Source organism: Tenrec ecaudatus, chromosome 8 (genome assembly GCF_050624435.1).
Source record: "Tenrec ecaudatus isolate mTenEca1 chromosome 8, mTenEca1.hap1, whole genome shotgun sequence".
In the NCBI taxonomy this organism is placed as follows: domain Eukaryota; kingdom Metazoa; phylum Chordata; class Mammalia; order Afrosoricida; family Tenrecidae; genus Tenrec; species Tenrec ecaudatus.
Window position 1 is genome coordinate 46,227,811 of NC_134537.1, and position 26,546 is coordinate 46,254,356.

The 26,546-nt window shown below is 41.3% G+C and overlaps 1 protein-coding gene across 2 annotated transcripts in view; it reads left to right on the forward strand.

The window, feature by feature from the left end:
- POLQ (DNA polymerase theta) overlaps nucleotides 1–26,546 on the forward strand; it is a 118,200-nt gene that overhangs the window by 75,733 nt on the left and 15,921 nt on the right. For both annotated transcript variants that reach the window (XM_075556349.1, XM_075556350.1), the window contains 6 exons: nucleotides 5,188–5,381; nucleotides 8,540–8,677; nucleotides 9,826–10,000; nucleotides 14,859–14,985; nucleotides 15,532–15,653; nucleotides 17,690–17,874. In XM_075556349.1, the coding sequence (XP_075412464.1) occupies nucleotides 5,188–5,381; nucleotides 8,540–8,677; nucleotides 9,826–10,000; nucleotides 14,859–14,985; nucleotides 15,532–15,653; nucleotides 17,690–17,874 (941 nt within the window). The remainder of the gene's footprint in view (nucleotides 1–5,187; nucleotides 5,382–8,539; nucleotides 8,678–9,825; nucleotides 10,001–14,858; nucleotides 14,986–15,531; nucleotides 15,654–17,689; nucleotides 17,875–26,546) is intronic.

Below are 26,546 nucleotides of genomic sequence, written 5' to 3' on the forward strand. Positions count from 1 at the left end.
CCTAGTTATACTCATGTATGAGTATTTAATCACTCTTTGTCTTAAGTGGGTAAATAATACATTTTATACAGACCCTGTATCGGAATTGTCTCATGCAGGGCCAGATAGTAAATATTCTTGGCTTTCCAGATGAGATGAAATCTATCACAAATACTCAACTCTACCATTATCTTAAAAGCAGCCCCAGAGAAAACACAAAAATGAATGAGCATGACTGTTTTCATAATTACCTGATTTAATTCTATTTGTGAACGGAGAAAGGTGAGGCTGTTTGCTCCTGTAAGGTTGTTCCGGGTACTACAAGGCACATCCCCTGGGCAGTGGGGGTGGAGTTCCAGTTCTTAAAGATGCTGTGGTAGTCAGAGTTCTCTAGAGAAACAAAACCAGGGCACTTATGATTTTAAATATATGTATGTATATATATATGTATATATATATATATAGCAATAAAATAGCAATCAAATAATTCATAGGGTGGTCCTGATGACAGGCCATCATGCTGAAGGGAGCATCTACAGGCTTTCTAAAACTCTGAACTTGAACTTTTTGTGTAAAATATTTATGCCTCACTGCTTTTGGTGTCGAGACAACTACATAGAGCTTAAACTATTCAGGCTCCACTTTAATATCCATATATATATATGGATCGGTTTATATAGGAAGAAGGAATATAACATAATTTGTCCACACAGCAGGTACAGAGGGCTCAGTTCAATGCACTTTGAACAGTTAATATACTGAAGGTCCTTCAACTCATGAAGGCTGTTGGTCAAAGGTCAAGCAAGCAGCCTGTGAAGTCTGCCCTCGGGCAAGACAAGCAGTGTGGGGCAGCAACAGAAGGAAGATGAGAAGTTGAGGCATAGCAAAGGAAGATGAGAAGTTCAGGAGCATAGCAAGCTGCGACCTGATTATGATAGTTAGGTCTTTCATACCAACCAGGCTAACAGGAATGTATGGGTGGAGTTTAATTAGGTCAAAGCTTGATTGGAGGGCAACAAGATAAATGGCTCTGCCAGGCCCACCCCCCTCTCTTGCTCTCTTAGTGATTGGACCAGCATGGTGCTGCTTTAGCTAGTTCTCTGCTTCAACCTACATGTGCTACACTACCTGTGGGTTAAGGCAACCCATGGATCATGTCCTAGAACTTGAGGCTCCTTTGCCACCTGCTTTGCCAAGCTGCTGTACGCTAGAGCTTGAGGCTAGTGGATTCTGTTGCCTTGCATTGCTTGTGTTTGCTGTCCCATGAGTTCAACATCCTTGGGCCCATCTGGGCCTGCATCCTTGAGCTCTGGTGCTACTGACTATTGCTGCCTGTTGTCGGCTGACTGCAGGCTGACTCTGCCTGTTTTGCCTGAGGGAAGACTGCTGTCTGCTTCCTTGACCTTGGACCAAAGCCCCCTCCATGAGTTGAAGTACTTTCAGTACATTAGCTGTTCCACAAAAGTCGGTTGAACTGAGCCCTCTGTACTGCTCTGTGGACTAATTAGCTATTATACTCCTTCATTGTATATAAATCTATCTATCTATCTATCTATCTATCTATCTATCTATCTATCTATCTATCTATCTATCTATCTATCTATGTGTCCTAGTTTTGTTTCTCTGGAGAACCCTGCCTAAGTTAAATTCCACCCATGTGTTCCTTAGAAAGCCTAGTTGGTACAATAAACCTGATTATCACAGATGCTATCTATCTATAAAAAGAAGGGACTTGGGATTGCCATAACTTTAACATTGTACCTTCCAAGTGAGATGTGAGGTGAGGAGCAAGCAGGCAAATAGAAAAAGTTTCCCTACTACTTAGATAATTAATTTTTTTATTGATTCAACATCAGCTTATTGACTTTTTACTTGTCCAGGTTTCAGACAAAAGTGACTCTGCCAGTTTCTGCTTGTTGTTTTGGTGTTTTTGTGAGGGGAGGTGCGGGGAGGTGTCAGAATTATGCAGCTCCTTACACTGCCATCTTACTCTGGTATCTGTAATGAAATTCCTTATGTTTACAAGTCTCATTCTTTCATATCTGCAAGTCTAAACATGTTGCTTGTTGTTCTGCAGCCTCATTCATACTTCTTTGCTACCTTGTACTTTTTCATACTTTGTGCCTTCATATAGATTTAATAGTTTTGCACCCTGCAGGCCTAACTTGGGAAAGCCTTCTAGAATAAAATTTGTTCTTGTCTTTGCTGGTTACTGCATCCAAAGACCATGTTAATCTATCTTGAAGCTTTGCCTCAGAACAGAAGTCTGAGACAGCTTTTCCTCCTGTTGCTATTTCCAGGATTTCTAAATCTTTTGGTTCTTTGCTATAGGATTCATTTTCATGACAGCCTTGCTTCTTACTATTGACTTTGGACCCTGCCACTCTGACTCTGTGCTGCTCTGACTGCTCCTACTGCTTTCCTGGCCTGAGCTCCTTGTATCTCAAGAGTCTTCTAACTGGCTCCACACCACTAAAGCCAGGCTTCTAACTGCCCACTACCAGCCATGAACTGTTTAATGTTAGCTTCTCATTTTTTTATTTTTGCTGGTGTTTATGTACTGCCAAGAATGTGCGCTGGGCCGGAGGGCACAGTGGTGCTGCTCAGACCCCTAGTGACCCACTCACTGTCCTCAGAAATCAAGTTGTTGTTGCAGTTTTGTTTGTCTTTTTAATGATTTAGGACATTCTGTCAAACACTTTCTAGAATGTTAATAAGTCTTATATTAAATAAAGGGTTTCACAGCTATAGCATTTAAACTGGCTTAACTTCCTGAGGAATGAGTTGGGATCAGCATGAAGCTGGCTCCTATGAGGTGGAAGTTGGACGTATCGTCTCTTCATCTTTTTCACCGTTTCTGACACTTCCCTCCCATGACACGCCATTTCCCATGACATGCCATTTCCCATGACACACCATTTCCCATGACACGCCATTTCCCATGACACGCCATTTCTTTGCTGGGTTTAATACTTTTGTTGTAATGGCCACTCACCAACTATACGGTTATTAAGGAAATAATAGGTTATCACTTGGAACCAAGATCAACTTGGATGTAACAGGATACAACTCAGGAGAGGGATCAGCTTCATCATTCAAGACAGTTTCCTGGCCAGACAGCTCTCAATAAACAACTCTTCTCAGCTTTCAGGGTGGCCTTTCTCTTGCGGTGCGTACTTCTTTCCTCCCTGCTGTCAACTGGCCCATCTCATGGCTAGTGGAACAAGCCACTTACATGCTTGTCTAACGGCAACGACTTTCTGCCGCTACTGCTGGCTCTGTTCGTAGCTTCCCTGGGCCTCTGTCCTTCTTGGGAGAGTGTTACAGGTCTCTAGTTCAGCTAGCAAGCCTCGAGGTAACCTCTGAGTTTTTCTGTGGGATGATAAGCTCATTTTGCTATCTTAAACCAACTTTGAGCTCTTGATCTTTGTTATTGCTCTTTTAAGAGGTTTCCTTTTCCTCTCCCCTTGCCTCTAAAAATCTCGGTGAGGTTCACTGCTTATGTAAGCAGAGTCCCTTGTCAATTTCAAGACGTGACACCCCCCCACCCCCCTGCAGGACCACAAACTGACCGATCCCTACAAGTTACTCAATCTTAATGGGTGGCTTTATGCATCGTTATTTGCATAGTAAGTCTACCAATACCTGCAAAGTGTTTAAAATCAACCAATCACAGGGCAGACTACAGCCGAACCTTTTCTTTTTGGCAGAATTACAAACTCAAGGCCAGAAAAGGTCATTTATATATGAGAAATTGTGTACTGCAGACCACTTCTTTGCCTTTTTTCAGTCATGGTTTTCTGTACATTTAATACTTGGAGGGTTACTTCCCCACCTGCCCACTTCCATACACTTTACCAGTACAAAACCAGTCAATAACAATTAGTCCTTTGTGATCACTGAAGATATGGGTGCTATAGAAAAATGTGCAGAAATCAGATGGTGCCCGAATAGCAGAAAGAATAATGTCTGGAGTCCTAAAGGCTTGTATTGAAGCAAACAACCATCTAAGAGAGGTCAAATAAGTCCATGGAAGGCACACACCAGCCTGTGTGATTCAAGGATTGTTACTAAAATCCGTGATCAAAGGCAGGAGTTGTATTAGCGCATACTTAATGAATTAGAGCTTAAACTGTGAGCACCTAGTTTACTGAAGGGTATGTATGATTGTGAAAGCCCAAAATCCATTTGCAGAGTCCCCACATGGATTCAGCCTCTCTCTGACCATTGGCCAGGCATGTGGATAGTTTTCTCTCAGAAAGTCGTATGTTTTAGCAGTGTTATACTGCACCCTGACTGGCTTGTCTCCTCCCCACAACCCTTCTGTAAGGGGATGTCCAGTTGCCTACAGATGGGCTGTGGGTCTCCACTCTGCATCAAAGATCCCGAAACAACAACAAAAAAATCATCCTGTTGTGATTGAGGGGGTGTGCTCTGAGCCTTTTGAGCATAACAAAACCTTTTAAGGGATGTTAAGTCTGATATATACTTCCCTTTTAGTTCCAATAAGTTATATAAGTTTGGGATTTCCACTGAAAATGAAATTAAGAATTCAACTTTGCTTCTGGTTTTCTGAAAATATTTCATATAACAAGCAGTATTCAAAAGGGACATGTGGGATGCAGAAACTGCTTCTTAACGCCACTCTTTTTATAGATGATCTTTGTGATTCATAGTTCAATGAACATCCTAGTAAAACTGAAGTAGCCTGTTTACTCAGCTGAGAAATGTCAGTAGAAAAAAGAGATCTGATTTTTTATTCAAGAATATTATCATTATTCTAGCAGAGCATCAGAGATTATGGAACCTTATGCAGGCATTCCTGCACCCTGGAGGCAGGAATCATGGAATTAATTTTGGAGTACTAATCTTTTTGTAGTTCGTCTATCAAAGTTTGGTGATCCTTCATCTGCGAAGGGTAGAAGCAGAAACACTGTCGCACAATGGTAACTTGTACATTAAACTGCTCACGAGCTCGTCAGCTCCTCCACTCTCTGTATAAACAAGAGTAGGAGTTCAGTGCGAACGTGGCCTGCCCTTTTCTCTTTTCATTGTAGCTTTGCGAATGCTACTCAGGAGATGAGATCCTGCTGCTTGGGTAGCAATCCTGGGATGTTAATAGCCAGTTCTATTTATGTTTAGTTAATACTGCTGTTCTACTCACCTGGTTGATGAATTAATGTCTTAGCTTTCCTTTTCTTCTTCCAGATGTGTTCTATAAAGTGGAAATGCCTTCGCAGTACTGTTTGGCCTTGCTAGAACTGAACGGAATTGGCTTCAGTGCTGCAGAATGTGAAACTCAGAAACACATAATGCAAGCCAAACTGGATGCAATCGAGACGCAGGCCTATCAAGTTGTTGGCCACAGTTTTTCCTTCACCAGTTCTGATGACATTGCTGAGGTTGTATCATTTAAAAGAGTCATTTTTAAAAGTTAAAAAATTAGGCATATATGTATATTGGCTAAAACCTAAGATTAGGAAAATAAACTGTTCAAGATTCAGAATTCTTTGTGAATAGAGTATCCAAGCATCTACTTTACAAGTTGCTCCTTTGTGCATGAAAAAAGAGAAAGTAGAAAAAAGCAAACGGATCTTAGAATGCAAATTACATGAGGAGATTTGCCTGGACCAAACATTTGTTGAATGAGCAGTTCTTTATGGTAGTTATATAACAGTGCAGCTGTTCATACATTAAAGAACGTAATGAACCGATATTCTTTCTCTACTTCAGTACTCTTTCTTAGGAATAGAAAAAAATACATATATCTAAGATTACCCGAGAAAAGGAGTGTTTTTAAATTTAATTAAGATTTTTAGCACCATGTAGGAATTTTGTTTTTATTATCAAACTTTGGTGTCTTATCCTCGCCTCTCCCCCTACAGAGGAAGGCTAGGTTGTGCTAGAGGTGCTACACTCCCAGCGTGGATGCTTCCACTAAGTGGCCTGGAAGGTCCAGTGTCTCTGATGTGATTCAGTCATGCAGTATCTTAGTAAAGGTTGTCTGCTGTGGAGGTGAGGCCTACGTCCTCTCGCTGCTGTTGAGCTCCATGAGTATCAGCTCTCCAGGTCTCAGTTTTGTCATCTCTACAATGTGGACAGTCACAGAATTCCCTCATAGGGCTGCTGTATGGAATAAATGATAAAATCAATTTAGAACACTTAAGAGAGTGCCCAACTCATCAAAAATAGCCAGTAAATGGTATACATCCTTAAAAGCTATGCATTGTTAAGCTAAAGAGTACATGAGAAAATGTGTTTCTTCTAAAGTAGTAGGATTTTTGTTTGCTATTTTTCCTGGCTTATATTATGAATTTTTTAGTCCAGTAGTTCTTGGGCCCCTATCTACCTGATTGCATGAACAATTGCTTAGGGACTTAGGAACAATTACTTATAAAAATACCTAGATTGTCTGGGTTTCAGCACAAGTACTTCTGGGGCAAAGGCAGAGATTGGTGCCTTTTTTGATTCAGATATCAGGTAACACATTCAGATATCAGATAACTCATAGAAACCATTAGCTTAGACCGAAATCAGGCTAGAATAAAGTCTTTAGTGTTAGGTTGGTGTTTCAAGTTTTCATATTAAAGTGGAAATGATATTTAAGCGAATCTAATCATTTTTCACATTTACTATTTGATCTTTCATGATTTAATTTGACTCTGAACTGGGCACATGTTGAGAAAGTCATATCTCTACAAATGTTTTGAATTTCTAGAATTATTTCTGAGAAAATAACTCAGGGTTCGCTAAAGTGCATTCATGGTATATGCATGGATGAATAGAGTAGATCATGCCCTGAATTTCCTAAATGATAACCTCTTTAATTTGAACTGATGAGTTACACTGGATCTTCTTCTGCCCCGCAGCTCGGGTACCCGCCCTGTGCATATCCTGTGTTGCCCTTCGAACGTTTGGTTCCCAGGGACTCCCGCAGTTCGTCCCAGTGGTGGTGGGACTAGAATGACCTTTTTAACCCCTTCTATACTATAGTGCTTTCTGATTTTGTGATCATGTAATGTACGCCCTGCAGGCTTCCGAGATGCTCATGCTGCCCACCTGCTGTGGGACTTAATTGAATGGCCATTTTGGTTTTCACTTCAAGGGTGGTTTTTTTGTTGTTGTTTGTTTTCAGTAGAACTTACAATCCTCAGGAGCACTAGTTACATAGTGGTTTTGCATTGGGCTGCTAACTGCAAGGTCAGCAGTTCAAAACTACCAGCTACTTTTTGGGGAAAAAAAATGAGACTTTGTATTCTCATGGCGTTACATTCTTAGAACCTGCAAGGACAGTTCTACCCTGGACTGTAGGGTCACTATGAGTCGACATTGATGGCAATGAGTTTGGTTTTGGTTTACAATATTCAGAGCCACCCAAATCTCATTGACAATAGCTTACTAACTGGTTGCCCATCATGGAATATATAGTCCTATGCTCTTTCTTATATTAAAAGCCTGGTGTTAAGATCGCTGAAGACAAATGGGTGCATAAACAAATGTGGTGAAGAAAGTTGATATGCCCGGCTATCAAAAGAGATAGTGTCTGGGGTCTAAAAGGCTTGAAGGTAAAAAAAGCGGCCATCTAGCTCAGAAGCAACAAAGCCCACATGGAAGAAGCACACCAGCCTGTGTGGTCATGAGGTGTTGAAGGGATCAGTTATCAGGCATCAAAGAACAAAACTATCATGTCATTGTGAATGAGGGGGAGTGCAGATTGAGAACTCAACACTCATCTGTAGGCAATTGGACATGTCCTTACAGAAGGGTTGTGAGGAGGAGATGAGCCAGTCAGGGCGCAGGGTAGCAACGATGAAACATACAACTTTCCTCTAGTTCTTAAGTGCTTCGTCCTCCCCTGTTATCATGATCCCAATTCTACCTTACAAATCTGGCTAGATCAGAGGATGTACACTGGTACAGATAGGGACTGGAAACACAGGGAATCCAGGACAGATGAACCAGGACCAGTGGTGAGAGTGGCGATGCCGGGAGGATGGAGAGAAGGTGGGGTGGAAAGGGGGAACCCATTACAAGGATCTATATGTCACCTCCTCCCTGGGGGATGGACAATAGAAAAGTAGGTGAAGGGAGATGTCGGACAGTGTAAGACATGACAAAATAATAATAATTTATAAATTATCAAGGGTCCATGAGGGAGGGAGGATGGGAAGGGAAGGAGGGGAAAATGAGGAGCTGATACTCAGGGCTCAAGTAGAAAACAAATGTTTGGACAATGATGATGGCAACAAATGTACAATTGTGCTTGACACGATGGATGGATGGATGGATTGTGATAAGAGTTGTACAAGCCCCCCTAAAAAGGATGTAAAAAAATCCCGGTATTACTGTTAATCTGATATTGCCTAAGTAAGAGTTTGGATTGCTTACCTGACATAGAAATTCTCACTGGCATCATTTATTAATTATAGTAATTCTCAATTAACTGAAAGAGACATTTCTCTAACCCCCGTTGAACTATAGAGATTACTTTCTCAACTTTTAAAGTATTTTCTTAGTGTGATATGGTGGCTGACTTAAGAAAAGGATGCATTTCTTACAGGTTTTATTTTTGGAATTGAAGTTGCCACCCAATGGAGGGAGAAAAAACCAGGGCAGCAAGAAAACTCTGGGTTCGACTAGAAGAGGGCCTGACAACGGGCGCACCCCAAAGCTGGGAAGACAGTTCAGCACTAGTAAGGTACTGTCGCAGGGCAGAATCCCTGCAGCCTTTAGCATTTCGATTGCACGAATGCTGATGAAATCAGAATCCATAGCCAGTCTCTCATTATATGAATCTTTCCAAATAAAAACAAACAGTTTGGGTTCAGTAGCCTAGAAAACTGTGTAAACAATCCAACAGAAAATTTGGATTAGACTCTAGTTAGCAATTGGGTCCTCTCTATTATTATCACAGGATAAAGATTCATAAATTCATACCTGTAGACATTATTTAATCTTTGCCAATCACTATTGAACGTCTAGTAAAGTTATGTGAACTTGAACAAAGATGCGGAAGTATTCAAAATGGAAAGAAATGCAGTATCCCATACAAGTAAATCTTTCAGTTCGGAGCACACTAGTAAGCTTCTCATGGCTTTGCTTTAAAAATCTGATCTAATTTCACAGGAGAGGTGCTTATTACATTCAAGGAAAATGTAGGAGAAAACAGGTTAAGGGCTGATTTCCATCTGTTTCCTGAATGTGGAGTAAGGGTGGAACATGGGCCACAGCACCCAGGAGGGGTTGTCATTCTGGTGATTTTGGACTGGTGCCCTCGCTGTGACTTGCCTGCCCTTGGGAAGTTTCCATGTTTTACATATGCAGCAGGACATGCATTTGTTTTATCTCACGAGCTGTTAACTTCACACATTTCTGTTCGTTAGTTGTTCTTTGAATGTTTCTAGCATGAAAAATTTGACATTTTAAAATGAATAGCTCTTGCTTTCCTTGGCACAGACACCATCAGAGTATTAGGATAAGAAGGGAAAAAAAAACAAACCCGAAACCCTGGGAAAGTTGCTATCCTGTGCGGAGTGGAGGAGGAAGATGCACGGGGAAAGAGTAGTGATGAGAACCTCCTGGGTGAGGAGTGGGGAGAAAATAACTTTGCTAAGTTGACATTTTATTGATTTTTTCCTGTAAAGTTGATCTAAATTGCTGTTCTTCAGAATTAGCATATTTGTATTTTATAAATTACACTTGTAATTTCCTTATCATTTTGGTGATTCCCAATAAATCCCAAACAGTAATTTTGAGAAATAGGTGCAGGATTTATCACATACTTTGTTTAAACCAGGTTACTGTGGAGTTTTAAAAAGAATCTAATTTTACTTTGATATATTTCAGGATGTTTTAAATAAATTAAAGGCCCTGCATCCTTTACCAGGCTTGATCTTAGAGTGGAGAAGAATCAGCAATGCTATCACCAAAGTGGTCTTTCCCCTGCAGAGGGCAAAGCGTCTGAATTCTTTTCTTGGGATGGAGAGAATTTATCCGGTATCACAATCTCACACAGCTACAGGTAATGAAAGTCCTGTTATTGTTAGGTGCCATTGGGTCAGTTCTGACTAGCGATCGTATGCACAGCAGAATGAAGCACCTCCCAGTCCTGGGCAAGCCTCACAATTGTTCTTATGGTTAAGCCCATTTTATAGCCACTTTGTCTGTCCTTCCTTTCGCTGTTCCTCTACTTCATTGAGCGTGATGTCCTTCTCCAGGGACTGCTTTCTCCTGACAATATAGCCAAAGGACATGAGAAAGAAGCCTTGTGTAGTAAATTTACCTAATGCCATGCCCCGTTTCATCTCTTGACTACCACTCCCATGAACATTGATTGTGGATTCAAGCAAGAAGAAATCCTTGACAACGTCCATCTTTTCTCCATTGATCATGATGTTACTCACAGGGACAGCTGTGAGGATTTTAGTTTCTTTACATTGAGTTGTAATCTTTACTGCAGGCTGGTAATCCTTGATCTGCCTCAGCAAGTGCTTCGGGTCTTCTTCGCTTTTAGCAAGCTCGGTTGTGTCATCTGCATATTGCAGGTGTTAATAAGCCTTCCTCTAATTCTGATGCCGAATACTTCTTCATATAATCCGTCTTCTCTGATTACTTGCTCATGATGTAGATTGAATACGGATGGCGAGAGGGATACTTTGACATAAAACTTTCCTGATTTTAATCCAGTCAGTATTCCCTTGTTTGGTTAGCACAACTGTCACTTGACTCAAGTACAGGTTCTGCATGAGCACAAGTAAGTGCTCTGGAATTTTTGTTCTTAGGGCTCTCCGTATTTGTTTTAATCCACACAGTTGACTGCCTTAGCAAAGTCAATGAAACATAAGTAAACATCTTTCTGAAATTTTAAGCATTCAACCCAGATTCATCGGCAATGATATCCCATGTTTTACTTCCTCTTATGAATCCAGCTTGAACATCTGGTAGCTCTCTGACAATGTACTGCTGCAACCATTTTTGGATGATTGTCAGCAAAATCTTACTTGCGTGTAATATCAATGATATTGCTTTATAATCTGTACATTCTGTTTGATTTGGGTACAACTATGTATGTCTTCCAGTCAGTTGACCAGGTAGCTGTCTTCCAAATTTCTTGCCTTAGGCCAGTGAGTGCTTCCAGTGCGTCATTATCTTGTTGAAACACTTCAGATGGCATTGCATCAATTCATGGGGCCTGGTTTTTGGCTAATTCTTTCAGTGAAGCTTGAACTTCTTCCTTTAGTTCCACTGCTTCTTGCTTCTACGATGTCTCTTGAAATAGTTGAATGTAGTTCTCACTCTCGCTCTTGCTCTCGTCTCGCCTCGCTCTTGCTCTCGCTCTTGATCTCATCTCACCTCGCCTCGCCTCGCCCTCGCTCTCTGTAAAACCTGAAACTTCTATCCTTTATAAAAACCCACTTTGATCACACACACACAAAACAAGAAATAGTTGAATGTCAACTAACTCTGTGGTAATTCTTAATGTCCTCTTTTGATGACACTAGTCAATATTTTGTTCATTGACTCAATATTGCAACTCAAGGATTGCATTCTTTTCTTGAGGTTTTTCCGTTTAAGATATGCTGAGAATGTTCTTCCTGTTTTGGTTTTCCAGCTCTAGATCTGCACATTTCATCAAAATACTTTACTTTGCCTTCTCAAGCTGCCCTTTAGAACTTTCTGTGCAGTTCTTCAACTTCATCACTCTACTTCCATTTGCCCTAACTACTCTATGATTAGTTGCTAGTTTCAGAGTCTCTTCTGACATCCACTTTGATTTTTATCTTTCTTTGTCTTTTTAATAACCTTTTCAGTTCTTCATGTGTGATATTCTTGATGCCATCTCACAGCTCATCAGGTCTTTTGTCGTTAGTATTTAATGTTTCAAATCTATTTTTGATATGTTCTTGAAATTTGGCATTTTTTTGGCTCTCATTAACTTCATTTTATTCAGCTTACATATGAACTTACATATGATCATTTGATGGTTTGTTTCACGATTGGTCCATGGCCTGAGTTTTGCTGCTGATATTGAACTTCTCCATCGTCTATCCCCACGTATGTAGCCAGTTTGATTTCTGTGGATTACATTTGGAGGAGTTCACGTGTACAGCCACCCTTTGTGTTGTTGACAAAAGGCATTTGCTATGAACAAGTCACTGGCCTTGCAAAATTCTATCATGCAAACTCCAGTTTCTTTTCTATCACCAAGACCATCTTTAACAGCTATGATTCCTTCCCCTTTGTTTCAACTTTTGGGTTCTTTCCAATAATTTTGTCAATGCATCTTGATAGCACTTGATGACTTTTAGAATGAATACGTTGGTAGAATTTTTAAATTTCTGCATCACTAGCTTTAATGTTTAGTGCATACATTTAAATATGAGTTGTAGTGATTAAATTTTCTTTTATCCACATAGACATTATCCTATCACAGACAACATTGTACTTCAAGCTAGATCTTGAAATGTCTACTTGGATGATGATTGTATGCCATTCCCCTGGATTGCAACACCATTCCTGTTAACTGTGTCATTCCAGCAGAGGAAGTCATTGGTTATCTGTTTCACAGTGGCCAATACTAGTGTTTTCAGGCTCACTACCTCCTAGGGCAGTGGTTCTCAACTTTCCTAGCGCCGCAACCCTTAATACAGTTCCTCATGTGGTGGTGACCCACCTCCCCCCAACCATAACATTATTTTCGTTGCTACTTCATCACTGTCATTATGCTACTGTTATGAATCAGTTGACTCCTGTGAAAGGGTCGTTTGACTCCCAAAGGGGTCATGACCCGTTGAGAACCGCTGCCCTAGGGTATTGATCTTCATGTATTCCATTTTATTTTTTGTCAACTTCCAATTTCATAGACTCATACTTTGTACTTCCAAGTTACAATTATAATTTGTGTTTGCAGCTGTATCTGCTTATTTTGAGTCATGCCCCGTCAGCAGATGAAGTTTCCTAAAGGCGTTAATCCAGCAGACTCTACTCCATCTGGGTGTTTATGGCTGACTCTACTTTGAGATGGCAGCTCTTTCTCAGTCACATTTTGAGTGCCTTCTGATCTGAGGGGCTCATCTTCTTGTACTATGTCTGACAATATTCTGCTTCTATTCATGAGGTTTTCAGTAACTGATTATATTTTGAAGCTGTCCATAGGTTTTCCAGGCTACCAGCTGGTATTTAAAATACCGGAGACATAGCCGCCTGCATCACAGCAACACACAAGCCAACAAAGTGCAACAATCTGCCAGACAATGGTTGGATGAAGATTCTTAGATATGAATAATTTTTAAGAAATTTTTTATCTCCATACTACCTTGATTTGGAGATGGATTTTAGTAAGAAACATTACCTTCAAGTATTGCATAGAGTAACTGGAATAACTGAGACAGTTTGAGATAATATACAGCAATTAAATATTTACTTGAGTCTTGGGAGCATCTAAATAAATGAGTATCTTAAGCAGGAAAGAGCACTCAGAGCCTTTTGGGTGTCTCAGAGCCTCCTTGGTTAGGTGTAAGGTACTCTGGTGAGGGAAAAGGTGTTCTTTCTCTGTTGTTGTGTACTGTGAAGTCAATCTAAACTCATAGTGACCCTATATGACAGTAGATCTGCCCCACTGTGTTTGCTAAGCCATTATCGTCATGAGAGCAGACTGCCACCTCTTTCATCTGTGAAATGACTCCGGGTTTTCAGTCCCAACCTTTTGTTTAGCAGCTGAGTGCTTTATCACTGTGCCACCAGAGCCCCGTATAGTCATGCCTTCGGACTGACTCTCATACAGTAGCTGTTAGAAACACTGCTCTATAGGGAATGAATCACGAGACGGGATTTTAGTGTCACTGTAACTCACTATGTATCATGAAAATCGCAGTTCCAAACTGTTAAACTTTTTTGGAATAATACTTATGTGTTTCTAAAAAAGACAACCAATAAGTGAATATAAAAAATCTTTTAAAAAAAGAGGAAACGAAGAAACAAAGACTATCACCATTACAACAAATCATTGCTTACTAGAAAACGCATCAATTTACCAACATGGTTTCCAACTATGTCAGTGCTTCATCGATGCTCTTGATGAGCGCTAATAATGATGATGAAGAAGCAGGCTAAGTCCTGTCTTGAAAGTGATTTCCAAGCGCTGTATCTCATTCCAGCACTAGCTCATTCCCTCCTCCCCTTGTTCTCATCAGCCAAGTATCCTTCCCCAGAGCCTTTTCTGTCTTGTGCAGCCTCAGCTTTTAGAGTCTTTCTTGGTAATTGCTCCAGGATCCATTTTATTAGCCTTATATTGCAGTGGTGATTAATATAATTGTTAATGCATTTTATAGTACTAGCATCTGGTGCTCTTCTTTATAACCTTGGAATAGTTCAGTTTATCAAATCCGAATCATAATATTATTTTCTCTTGAGCTAGGTTAATGTAAAACATTAATGTAAAACATGGGTAGCTTATTCATGTTTGTGTACTTGTGATTGGTCCTATTTTGTCATCTTAAGTCACATCAAAATGTTGAAAAACATTTCATTTAATTATCAATTTCTGTTATTAGTTTATCAGTAGTAGAGGAGTCCTGGGGGCTCCCAAATGGCTAAGCATTCAAGTACTAGCTGAAAGGTTGGTGTTTGGACCCACCGAGAAAGACCTGGCCTGGTGGTCTGCTTCCAAAGTTCCACGGCCTTGAAAGCTCCATGAAGCAGTTCTACTTTGAAGTCAGGGGGTTGCCAGGAGTCAGAATCAAATCAATGACAATTAACAGCGACAAGTAATGATAGAGTATGCACTTGAAGGAGAATTACGAAATGAAATTATTGTGAAAATAAATGTTTGTCTTTTGATTTTCTAATTTTAATGAGCTCTTTATTCTGCTTGGTTTTAGGAAGAATAACGTTCACAGATCCCAATATTCAGAATGTACCCAAAGATTTTGAAATCAAAATGCCAATGCTGGTTGAGGAAAGCCCACCTTCCCAAGCCTTAGGCAAGGGCCTACTTCCTGTAGGAAGGTAGAGTCAACTTCTTTTCTGTATATTCTGATAAACCTTTGCCAGTTTGAATGATCCAAAAATAACCCATTGGGCAAGATAATGAAATAATTTTAATGCTCTCTTCCAGACATACATTTCAGATTGAGTCTATAGTTGATGGTGAGAGACTGAAAAATCTGGTCGCTAATTATATCAACCAGAATTCCATGCATATTTAAATGACATTCTAAAGGGAAGAGCTTCTCCATTCACACACACAAGAGGCAGGGAAAACAGATGATTCACAGTTGACATGACCAAAGAGATTTGTTGAATGAAATGAAATGTCAGTGAATTCTCTCAGAAATAGTTTTGGGACAAACTATTATAGAAATATCTTATTGAATGTTTAATTCAACATTTGCTAAAATAGGCCTAATATCACTGTTCTGTTCTAAAGTGAGTTGAATAATAAAGTTGTTTCTGAGTTTCTTAGATAGAAATATTGGCTTTATTGGAAATCAGACCTCTTGAAAGATAATTGAGTCTGTTCTATGTCCAGCTGATGATGTTGTTTGCGTACAGAGGCAGGAATAGAAAGAGCCATAGCCTGAAGCTTGGGCACCGGGCACAGATGGAGGAGCGAGCCTCGGATCGAAGAATGCCATTTTCTGTTAGCATGCGGCATGCGTTTGTGCCTCTCCCAGGTAAGGCGCTGTACTCTATGAGTTCTTCTGTGCTGTGCAAATGGTTTTCAAAGAACTGATAAAGCCTAGATGATGAGTAAGACTCGGAAGCAGGCCATGGACCCTCCGTGTGGCCATGTTTATAGCAGTCTCAGTGAATATTGTCATTGTTATCTGCAAACGTCTGTGTCGTCTGCTCAGCGACAGCAGTCTGCTGAAACCAGGTTTTCCCAGGTCAATGTAAATCTTTACACAGAATCCCCGGCACTTTCTCTGACCCCATTCCATGTTTGTTCTGTAGTATTTGTCACTCTTATCTCAATTCTCTGCCCTCCTGACCTTTGAGGGCACCAGTATTAGCCTGATTTTCTTCGTTTTGCCTCATTTTCTGACTCTGCTTTGATCTGCCTTCTTTTCTCCTGCTCCTGCATGGGGTAGCCCCCAAACTACCTTCATTCTGCCTAATAGCGCCTCAGTATTGTTGTAAGCCTTTTTCGGCCTTCAACATGTTTTGAAATCATTTGACTTCCAAATCTGTGGTTCTCAACCTGTGGGGGTTGAATGGCCCTTTCACAGGGTCGCCCAATTCATAACAGTAGCAAAATGACAGTTATGAAGTAGCAATGAAAATAATTTTATGGTGGGGGGGTCACCACAACATGAGGAACTGTATGAAAGGGTCACGGCATTAGGAAGGTTGAGGCCCACTATTCCAAATCATCTCTACTGTGCATATTTGCTCTTTAATCATTTGCCCTCTGGCAGGTCAAGGCGGGTGCAATTAACTATCTGGTTGGATTAAAATGCTGTGTGAGACTTCTCCGGCAAGGGCGGATTCAGATCTCTGATAGCGTAACCTGTTGAGCACATTTCGGTTTTGCTTTTATAGAAGGAGTCATCAGCAAACAAAATTCTATTAGAGTTATCCAAGAGAGTCTCTAGAGCCCAGTGCTTCTAGATAATGAACAGAGGCCCCACGATCCTAGGTTTTTCCTTTGATGTATCAGCACAGCAGCATGTGCGTTAGAGGTTTATTAAAGCAGTGCTGTTCTACAGAAATACAGTGAGGCATGCTGACCATTTAAAAGCTTGTAGTAGCCACATTGTAAAGATTTTTGTAGTTTGAATGTTTGAAAGATCTCACCAGATTCCACAGAACATGCTAATGCAAGGCTTATGTACAGAGAAGAATATGGAGCCGTAAAGAAAATGCAGGCTAGCATTTTTGGTCTGAGATAGGGATCTTGATTCACACAGGAGTGCCATGCTTTTTCTCTTGTGTGAGAAGGAAACCCAGGCTTCAGGAGCACTCAAAATAAGCCAAAGCTCCCAGCAGAACTTTTACTGGTCCTGCTACATTCATTGGTTAGGTCAACTGCAGACCATTAGTAAAGAAAGGGAACCTGAGGATTACCAAGGGAGTTTTAAGTCTTAAACAACTATCATAAATCCCATCGCCCTCACTTTGGCCCAAAGTCAAAAGCTAGACACATAGGTACCTTTAGAGACGGAGATAAGAGTTTTTCTGGTCTGGTGAAAAGTCATTTCTATCTTCCATCCACATTAAAATAGGATACAAAGTTTAAACTAATTGTAATTCTATTATAACTTAAACATACAGTTAATATGAGGTGGTTAATGAGTTATTTTACTTTTTCACACTTAGTCTTTTAAATGGGGGGTCTATTTTACAAGGACATCTCAGTTTAGACTCGATTTTCATTAGATGTAGTTGGTATGTATTTAGATTTCATAAAAGTTACAGTCATGAAAGTAGATTAGAGCACCCAAGGTGTTCCAGACATTAGTGTTTTCCAGTAGTTGAACTGGGTACCAAAAAAACCACTTCATTTTCATATTCCACATTAATAATTCTAGTTGATCATTTTTAGAAGTATTGATTTGGTTTGGAGGCAAAAACATGTGCATTTCAAACTATGTCTGTCCTAATTACATAAATTCACTCTTTTTTAAAATGACATTTTATTGAGTTTAGTTTCCTTATGGGACTTGGCTATACCTTTGTGTCAGCTTTTCTAACGTTATTTCTCTTTCAGGTGGTGTAATGCTGGCTGCTGATTACTCACAACTTGAACTGAGGATCTTGGCTCATTTGTCGCGTGATCACCGGCTCATTCACGTCTTAAACACCGGAGCTGATGTGTTCAGGAGCATCGCAGCAGAGTGGAAAATGATCGCGCCCCAGTCTGTCGGAGACGATCTGCGCCAACAAGCAAAGCAGGTGAGCTTGTGGGCACGCCATCCGTGAAGAGGAAGACTCTCACTGACTTAGAAAGCTTTTCAAATTGCCTTAATTACTTGTAGTTGCGGAATGATTTCTCCATCTTCAAATCTCCTAAACCACATCCTTCTAAGCCTCTTTCATGTTTCTTAGTATGCTTTCTTTCCTAGGAGCAGTAGAAAGAGCCAGGCAGACCGAAGTCTGACTCCACTAAGTTCCAGAAAGCCATAAACATATAGAAACAGAGTCTAGTCACAGTGCCTGCTGTACCATGCATGCTTATTTAAAGGTGGTTGGTATTGTGGTGGTGGTGATTTGAGTACATATTTTTAAAATCTGTTTCTCTAGTCTGGATATGCCTGGCAGTAAGATTCCTTATATTTGCCTTCTTTACCTGCAGCATTGAACCATGATCCTTTTGATTAAGGGTACCCCCTATACTGAAATATACTGAAATACTGAACTGTGGGTTATAATAATGGGTTGCTTTTAAGCTTTGAAGCTTTTGGCTAGCTGATCTAATTATGGAGTGTTTTACTGCCCTGGAACCTTAGGAATGGGACCATATTAGTTCCCACTTCAGGTGGCTGCATGGGAAATCACTCAGAAATAAAAAGCTCTCAAAGGTCTTTAGAGGCTGGAAGGAGATGATCCAATCCCTTTGTAGCAGCACCTACCCGACAGCAAACATTTTTAGAAAATTCATTGAGCTGTGACTCAAGGGGTACATTTCACAATGAGTAAATTTCACTTTAATGAACTTGAAAAAAGAGATCAGAAAAGAAAACAAAAGGGATATCTGTTTGGCAGCCTTGAGTCTGAAAAAGCAGAGAACAATCTAGAGAGTGTCTTCGAGGCCTGACTTAGATGTGAGTCCCACACCAGTCTAGATACAGACCCCGACCAGAAGCATGACCCACTGTCATCAAGTGACTTTGACTCTTAGCAGCCCTATGTAGGGTTTCCGAGGCTGTAAGTCTTTGTGGGAGCAGATAACCTCATCTTTCTCCCGCGGAGCTGCGGTGGGTTTGAACTGCTAAGTCCCATTCAGAGCCCCCCTCATCCAGCCTTCACTTATCCACTTTCGTGAGTTCTAGAAGAAGGCACAGTCAAGCTTTGCCTTTGATGGTGGAATGCTTCTGTTCCTCCACGGTGGACTTCTTTGTGCACGAACTGGCGTGTCCATGTCCAATGAGTGATTCTCACAGAACCAGGACTTGGTAGGCATCCATGGCCCCTTCTTCTGGAAATAGCATGGTGTTCCTGAATCTGACACAGGCTTTTTAGTTTAACAACAGAAGCATGTAAAGAAACTGAAATGACATTTTTTCAGGTAGTAAAAGTAAAATATATGCAAACCTTTATTTAAAGAAATCTGTTTGTTCATCCTTTCCACTTCCAGGTCCCACAATTTTAATTGGACCTCTTGTAGGTCCAGTTGTCATTATTTTTACTCTGTCACAATGTATCTTTGCAACCTGTCCTGTCAAGAACCATCCAACCAAACAAAGGACTTCTCAGTAGAAACAATGGTAATCATGTATTTGTTATGTGCAAATAGACAGCTAGGCTTCTCTTTTCGTCTACCTCAGCTGAGCATGGTTCCAAGCTGCAGGGAGACCCAGGTTTGCACCACAGAGTCCTCGTCCTCCACTAACTGGTGAGCCAGCAGAGAAGGTTCTCTTGACAGCAGAGGGAGAAGGCCACGAAGGCACACCCAGTGCACAAGCTTGTTTTGATCTGCTCCCTCTCAACTGTCTGCTGCTATCCTATTTACCAAAGCCGTCCCAGGAGCGAAGCAAGAGGCCAGTGTAAGAAAGTCTTCTCCTTCCAGGGTTGTGGGCTGGGAGTGTGGGGAGGGACACACATTTTTGAGATGTAGTCTTATCTATTTACCTTCATGATCTCCTTCAAAACCTGTGGGGTTGGGGTGGGGGTGGAGGCGGCATTGTTATGTTAACTATCATCCAAGATTTCTTTTTTCTTTTTTAAACATTTTATTAGGGGCTCATACAACTCTTATCACAATCCATACATATACATACATCAGTTGTATAAAGCACATCTGCACATTCTTTGCCCTAATCATTTTCAAAGCATTTGCTTTCCACTTAAGCCCTTTGCATCAGGTCCTCTTTTTTCCTCCCTCCCTGCTCCCCCTTCCCTCATGAGCCCTTGATAATTTATAGATTATTATTTTGTCATATCTTGTCCTGTCCGACGTCTCCCTTCACCCTCTTTTCTGTTGTCCGTCCCCCAGGGAGGAGGTCACATGTAGATCCTTGTAATTGGTTCCCCCTTTCTAACCCCTCACCCTCTACTCTCCCAGTATCGCCCCTCACACCCCTGGTCCTGAAGGTATCATCCACCCTGGATTCCCTGTGCCTCCAGCTCCTGTATGCACCAGCATCCAAGATTTCTTATAAGAGTTCTTATTGCCTGTCTGATTATTTTTCTTTGTAAACCTGTTCTTTCTTTTTAGAAACCTCTGGGATAAATTTTTTAATCTTTAATTCATTGTGATTGTTGTATGTGGATTTCTTTCTAGTTTGCCTAAATAGAAAGTGAGCTCTTTTGAGTTTTACGAATATGCGTCCTCAGCTCTGGGAAATTTTCTATTATTTCTTTGATACTTCCTTCTCTTGATTATCTTTTTCATACATAACTTCTGTTTATCAGATTTTATACTTCCAGAAGTGACAGTCTGTGCCCTTTGCCCCCCTGCCCTGATTACTCTTGCTTTAAGGCTGCATTTTCTTCTTGAATATAATCCATGAGTACCAAACATTTGCTTTCTTCACTGCTATATCCTTATTATCTCAATGGATATTCACTGAATAAATGAATAAGTAACCAAGTATCTTAATTAGAAGATTATTTCAAGTTTGCTTGGATTTTTGTATTCTCTCTTTTTTTTGGCACGTTTACATTTTATTTATTTTGTTGATGAGAATGTCCACAGCAAAGCATATGCCAGCTCAGCAGTTCCTGCATGTATAATTCAGTGACAGTGAGTCTGCGCATCAAGCTGTGAACCATTCTCACCTTTGCCCCCCAGGAACCACCAACTCTTCCACCTTCTACGGTTCTTATGTCACATTTCTGTTGCTGCTTTCAGTTCGATCCTGTATACCAAACTCACTTGTGAGTTCCGGAGACTATAATTGTTTGTTTATGGGAGTAGAAAGCCCAGTCTTTCTCCCTCAGAGCTGCTGGTGGTTTTGAACTGCTGACGATGCGGATCACAGCCCAATGTGTAACCGCTACGCCACCATGGATCCTCCAATCCCATCTGGGTGGTTATTAAAAGAGCGTAATGCTCAGGGCAGATCTTTTTTCACTAGTGAAGGTAAACTTGTTTGGCTTTTAAGAAGCCCGAAGGGGATATTTTTGGTTTAAGATTTCAAAACTATCTCAGGGGAGTAGTTTCAGGGATTCGTCTTCCTTTCATGACTCCATGAGAATTTGAAATTCTACCCCGGCTTTACCTTCATTTTGATTAGTATTTCATGAAGTCTGTAATGAAATTGTTCAGGCATGATAGCCGAACACTATTCGGTTCTATGCCAAAGCATTTGACTCTGTGGATCATAAATTATGGATAACATGGTGAAAAATAGGTATTTCAGAACACTGCTTGCTTCCATGTGAAACCTATGCATAGATCAAATAATTTGCACACTGAAAGGGGATAAATTAAAAATCAAGAAAGATATATATTAAGGTGCATTCTTTCACTATAATTTTTAATCTGTATGTTGATCAAATAACCTGAGAAGCTGGACTACATGAAAAGTGTGTCATTGGAATTGGAAAAAGACTCACTAACAACCTGCAATGTGTAGATAGCACAAGCGTCCTTGCTGTAAGCCAAGAGGACTCACAGCCCTTTCTGATGAACACCTAAGACCACGGCCTTCAATATGGGCTCCGCCTCAACAAAAAAGAAACACAATCCTCTCAACCGAACCACTAGACAGCGTCATGCTACATGGAGGCAAGATTGAAATTGTCAAGGATTCGATTTTGCTTAGATCCACAGTGCACACCCACGGAAGGAATGAAAATGATGTATCGTATCGGGCACATCTTCTGCACAAGACCTCTACAACATGAAGACCAAAGATGTCACGTTGGGGATTAAGGTGTGCCTGTCCCAAACCATGACATTTCAGTCATCTCGTATGCATTTAAAAGCTGGAATAAAGAAGACTGAAAAATCGATACCTTGCAATTATGGTGCTGGTGACGAATATTAAACATACCATGTACTGGCACAAGAATTGTCTTGCAAGAAGTACAACCAGAATGTTCCTTAGAAGTGACAATGGTGACATTTCATCTTAGTACTTTGGATATATTATCAGGTGGGACCAGTCCCTAGAGCATGGCATCATACTTGGCAATATAGAGGGTCACACAGAACTGATGTTTGCGGTTATGGAGTTTATTAGGAGCGGTAACAGGTCACAGTTCAGGGGAGAAAATGCTCAGGATGCAGTTGTTCAGCCAGCGCAGTTTCTTCTCTGCCATGCCCACAGGTAGGCCTCTCTCTGGCCCTCAGCCTCTTGGTGTGGTCTCTGCCCTATTTGGGCAGTGTCATAAAACTCTTTACAGGGCTGCTGATAAATGCTCGGAGGCCAGTACAGTAAATATCAACCCGAAGGCGAACTCTAGCTCTGTGGGCCAGCAAACTCGTTCCATCAGTTAAGTGCCCCAACTCTCCCACTCCACAAGCCAACCTCCTGCCTCAAGGCACTCGACTTTAATTGCTCTGTGGGGCTGGACGCCCACTGCTTTCACTCTGGGTCTGCTGCTGCTCCTTTGCCACTTCGCTGCTGTCGTCACTGCTGTCTCTTGAGCAGGAGGTTCAATGTGCAGGGGTCTCAGAGTCCACGGGGCACTCTCCACTCCTGACTCTTTCCTCATGCTGGTTGTGAGCTCCGCCCTCCCTGCGTTGGAGATGGCTGGTTTTGTGCCGGGCGGAAAGGCGATCACAGCTAACCCTGTTCACAGGCACGCACAGCCGAGCCATGTACTGCAATCAGGGCCTTCCCTGTCTTCTCTCACTCAGACCATTCAGTGGAAAGTCTTTTGGTGGGACTAAGACTAACTATGGCTAGAAAAGCCATAAATATTAATTCACTGCATTGCGCCTGGTAATTACTAATAAACTCTGGTCTCTATGTTTTTGTCTTTTTACTATCTTTTTATGTAAGTTAGATCAGATAATATTTGTTCTTTTGTGATTGACTTATTTCACCCAGCATAATGTCTTCAAACTCCGTCCATATTGTAGCTTACATTAAGGCTTCACTTTTGTTGTTTGGATAAGTCTATTGTATGTATATGCCACCGTTTGTTTATCCATTCATCTGTTGATAGGCATAAAAGGATCCCTGGTGGCACTGCAAGTTAAGCATTTTTTGCTACCCACAAGGTCTGAGGTTGAAACCTGCCAGTTGCTCCACAGGGAAAAGATGAGATTGCTTCCTTCCGTACAGATTTACAGTCTGCCCTATATTGGGTCACCATGGGTTGGCATCAACTTGATGGCCGTGGGTTTGGTCTTTTTGGGTGGATGAGATTTAGGTTATTTCCCCCTTTCAGGTATTGTGACTAGTGCTGCAGTGAACATCGGTGTACAAGGCTCCTTTTGAGTCTTTACTTTCAAGTGTTTGGGGTTGGATACTGTGTTAGCCTGGGTACTTTAGAGAAATAAATCCACAGAAAGTCATATATATGAGAGAGAGTTTTATATAAAGGGTAAGTGTACATCAAGAAAACATCCCAACCCAGCCCTGCCCAAGCCCATATGTCCAACATCAACTCACAAAGTCCTCCTCCATCTCACAAAACAGATGCAATGACACCAACTGCAGGAGCAAAGCTGAATCAGTGAACGTGTAAGCATCTCAGTGCTGGCAGGGGTCTCCACACAGCTGCTCCAGCACCCAGGGCTGCATCAGGGTTGGTCCATGTGGCTTCTGCTCATGGTTGTCTTGCAGGAAGTGAACTTTGCCAGCTGAAGCAGGGAACTGGCTAAGGCAGCGGCACCCTGGCCCGACCATCAGAAAGCAGGAGACCCGAGAACTAGAAAGGCGAGGCTCACTGAACCATTTATCCTTCCGCCCTTCAATTAATTCCACATGTGTTTATCGGCCAGGTTGGCACAATAAACTAACTACCTCAGACACCTAATAGGAATTACTGGATCCTACAGCAGCTCTGTTTTTAGTTTTTTGAGAAAACACAGCCCTGTTTCCCACAGTCGTTTGCATTCCCACCATCAATTGACTGGGGTTCTGGTTTTCCCACGCCCTCACCATTAGTTATTTTCTGTTTGGTCTTTGTTTGTTTGTTTGTGTGATTATTGTTGTCTTAGCCAACCTATTTGGAGTGTGTTCACATCTCCTTGTGGTTTTGATTTGACTTTTTTTTCTGGTGACTGATAACAATGACATCTTTCCATGTGTTTGGTAGACATTTAAATGTCCTCTTTGGTAAATGTCCACGAAGCCCTCTTCTCTGTATTTTCAGATAGACAGAATTATATTTGTCTTGTTATATTTTATGATTGGATTGTGTTATTTGTCTTTTTAGATGGTTTTAATTATGTTTCAAATATTCCTCATTCATATCTGAGTATCCTGGGTTTTCCATTAAGATTTAAGCATGAGACACAAAGAGAGCTATGTGGGGCAGCTTTGTACTTGTCTGGGATTGCCAATTGCCAGAAGAAGTTTGCTTTGGAACAGTTAGGGAGACAGCCAACTAGTTTTCTAAACACCTATGGAATATTTGACTGTTCAAGGAAATAATTCTGCATGCGCCCTTTTGTTGTTATTGTTAGGTGCTATTGGGTCTACTCTGACTCTCCGCGTCTCTGCGCAAAAGAATGAAACCTGGTCGGTCCTGGGTGTCTGAGCCCTTTGTTGTCACTGTGTCACTCGATCTCCTTGACAACCTACCTCTTCTTTGCTGACGCTTCAATTTACCAGGGTCAGTTCTCTCCTGATAATGTGCCCCAAGAATATCAGATGAAATCTCGCCATCCTTGCTTTAAAGAGCGTTCTTACTGTGCTGCCTCGAAGACAGATTTGTTTGTTACTTTGGCTGTCCATGGTACTTTCAATATTGTTGCCATCACCGTGATGAAAGTGCATCAATTCTTCATTGCTATCCCTTATCCGGTGTCTGACTTTGACATGCATATGAGGGGATTGAAAAGGCCATGGCTTGGGTCAGGTGCACTTTGCTCTTCATTGCTTTAAAGAGGTCTGTGTAGCAGATTTGCACAATGCAGTACATTCTTTGATTTTTTAAGAACATCTTATTGGGGGTTCGTACATTTCTTATCACAATCCACCCTTTGATTTTTTTTGACTGCTGCGTCCATTAGTGTTTATTTGTGGATGGAAACAAGAGGGAAGCCTTAACAACTTCCACCTTTTCGGTTTATCTCAGTGATCCCGACTGGTCCAGTTTAAAGGACTTTTATTTTCTTTCCATTGACTTACAATCCTTGCTCTTCATCAGTAAGTGCTTCAAGTCTCTGTCGTTTTCAGCAAGAAAGGTTATGCCATCTGCAGAGCGAAGGTTGTTAATAAGCCTTCCTCCCATCCTCATGCTGCGTCCCTCTTCACACAGCCCAGCTGCTCTGTTTGCGCTGCATCAGACTGAGTGTGGTGAAAGCATACCACCCTGTGTTCCCTTGTTCTGGTTCATGTGTTGGTGTCACATGATCACAATGAAGTGGTTCTGAATTCTCATTCTCAATGTTTTCCTTAGTTTATGGTTCACACAATCAAATGCTTTTACACAGTGAGTAAAACAGTGTACTCTGCTTTCAGCCTAGATCCAGCTGATGTTAACAATGATATATCCATTGTGCCACATCCTCACCTGGATCCAGCTTGAATTTTTAGAAGCACCCCTCCCCCACCCCAGTCAATATATTACTGCGATCTTTATTAAATTATCTTAAGCAAAGTTTTACTTCCATGTGATATTAATGATCTAGTTTGATAATTTGCCCTAGAGAACAGCTAATTGGCTGATGAGAGTTTTGCTTAGGGGGTTGAAAAGGAGTATGGAGGGCTCACCATTCTGGAAAAGAGATGTTTGAATTATACTCTTCCGATGATGCCCACATCGAACCCTTTGTCGTACTTGTATCTCCAAACCCAGGGACCGAGCTGGATTCTTGAGGGACAGACCTGCTCTTAACTTGACCGCATCCAGCTCCCCCTCCCCCACCCCTGTATGTGTGTGCATTCCAGACTGGGGATTTTCGCCTATTTGTGAAACTCTATTTTTGTATGAGCTTATACTTTGTAAAACTTGCTTTCTATTGTGTAGTTTTAATGAGAAGCCAGCGAGAAAGCGGATAACCATGTGTGGTTAGAGTGCTCATTTGCGATGGGAATGGATTCTTGTCTAAGTTCTGCAAGTGTAAACATTTCAGCCCAAGAACTTTTGTTGTGTGCTCAAGGTACTTTGCACTCAGTACAAACTAATAATAACAGAATTGTAAAATTAATATCCAGGAACAGTAACAAAGATGTTATAATGTGAGAGAGAGAGCCGCTGCTAACCCGAGGGCCGCAGTGCGGCTCCATCAGAGAGAGAGAGAGAGAGCGCTGCTAACCCGAGGGCCGCGGTGTGACTCC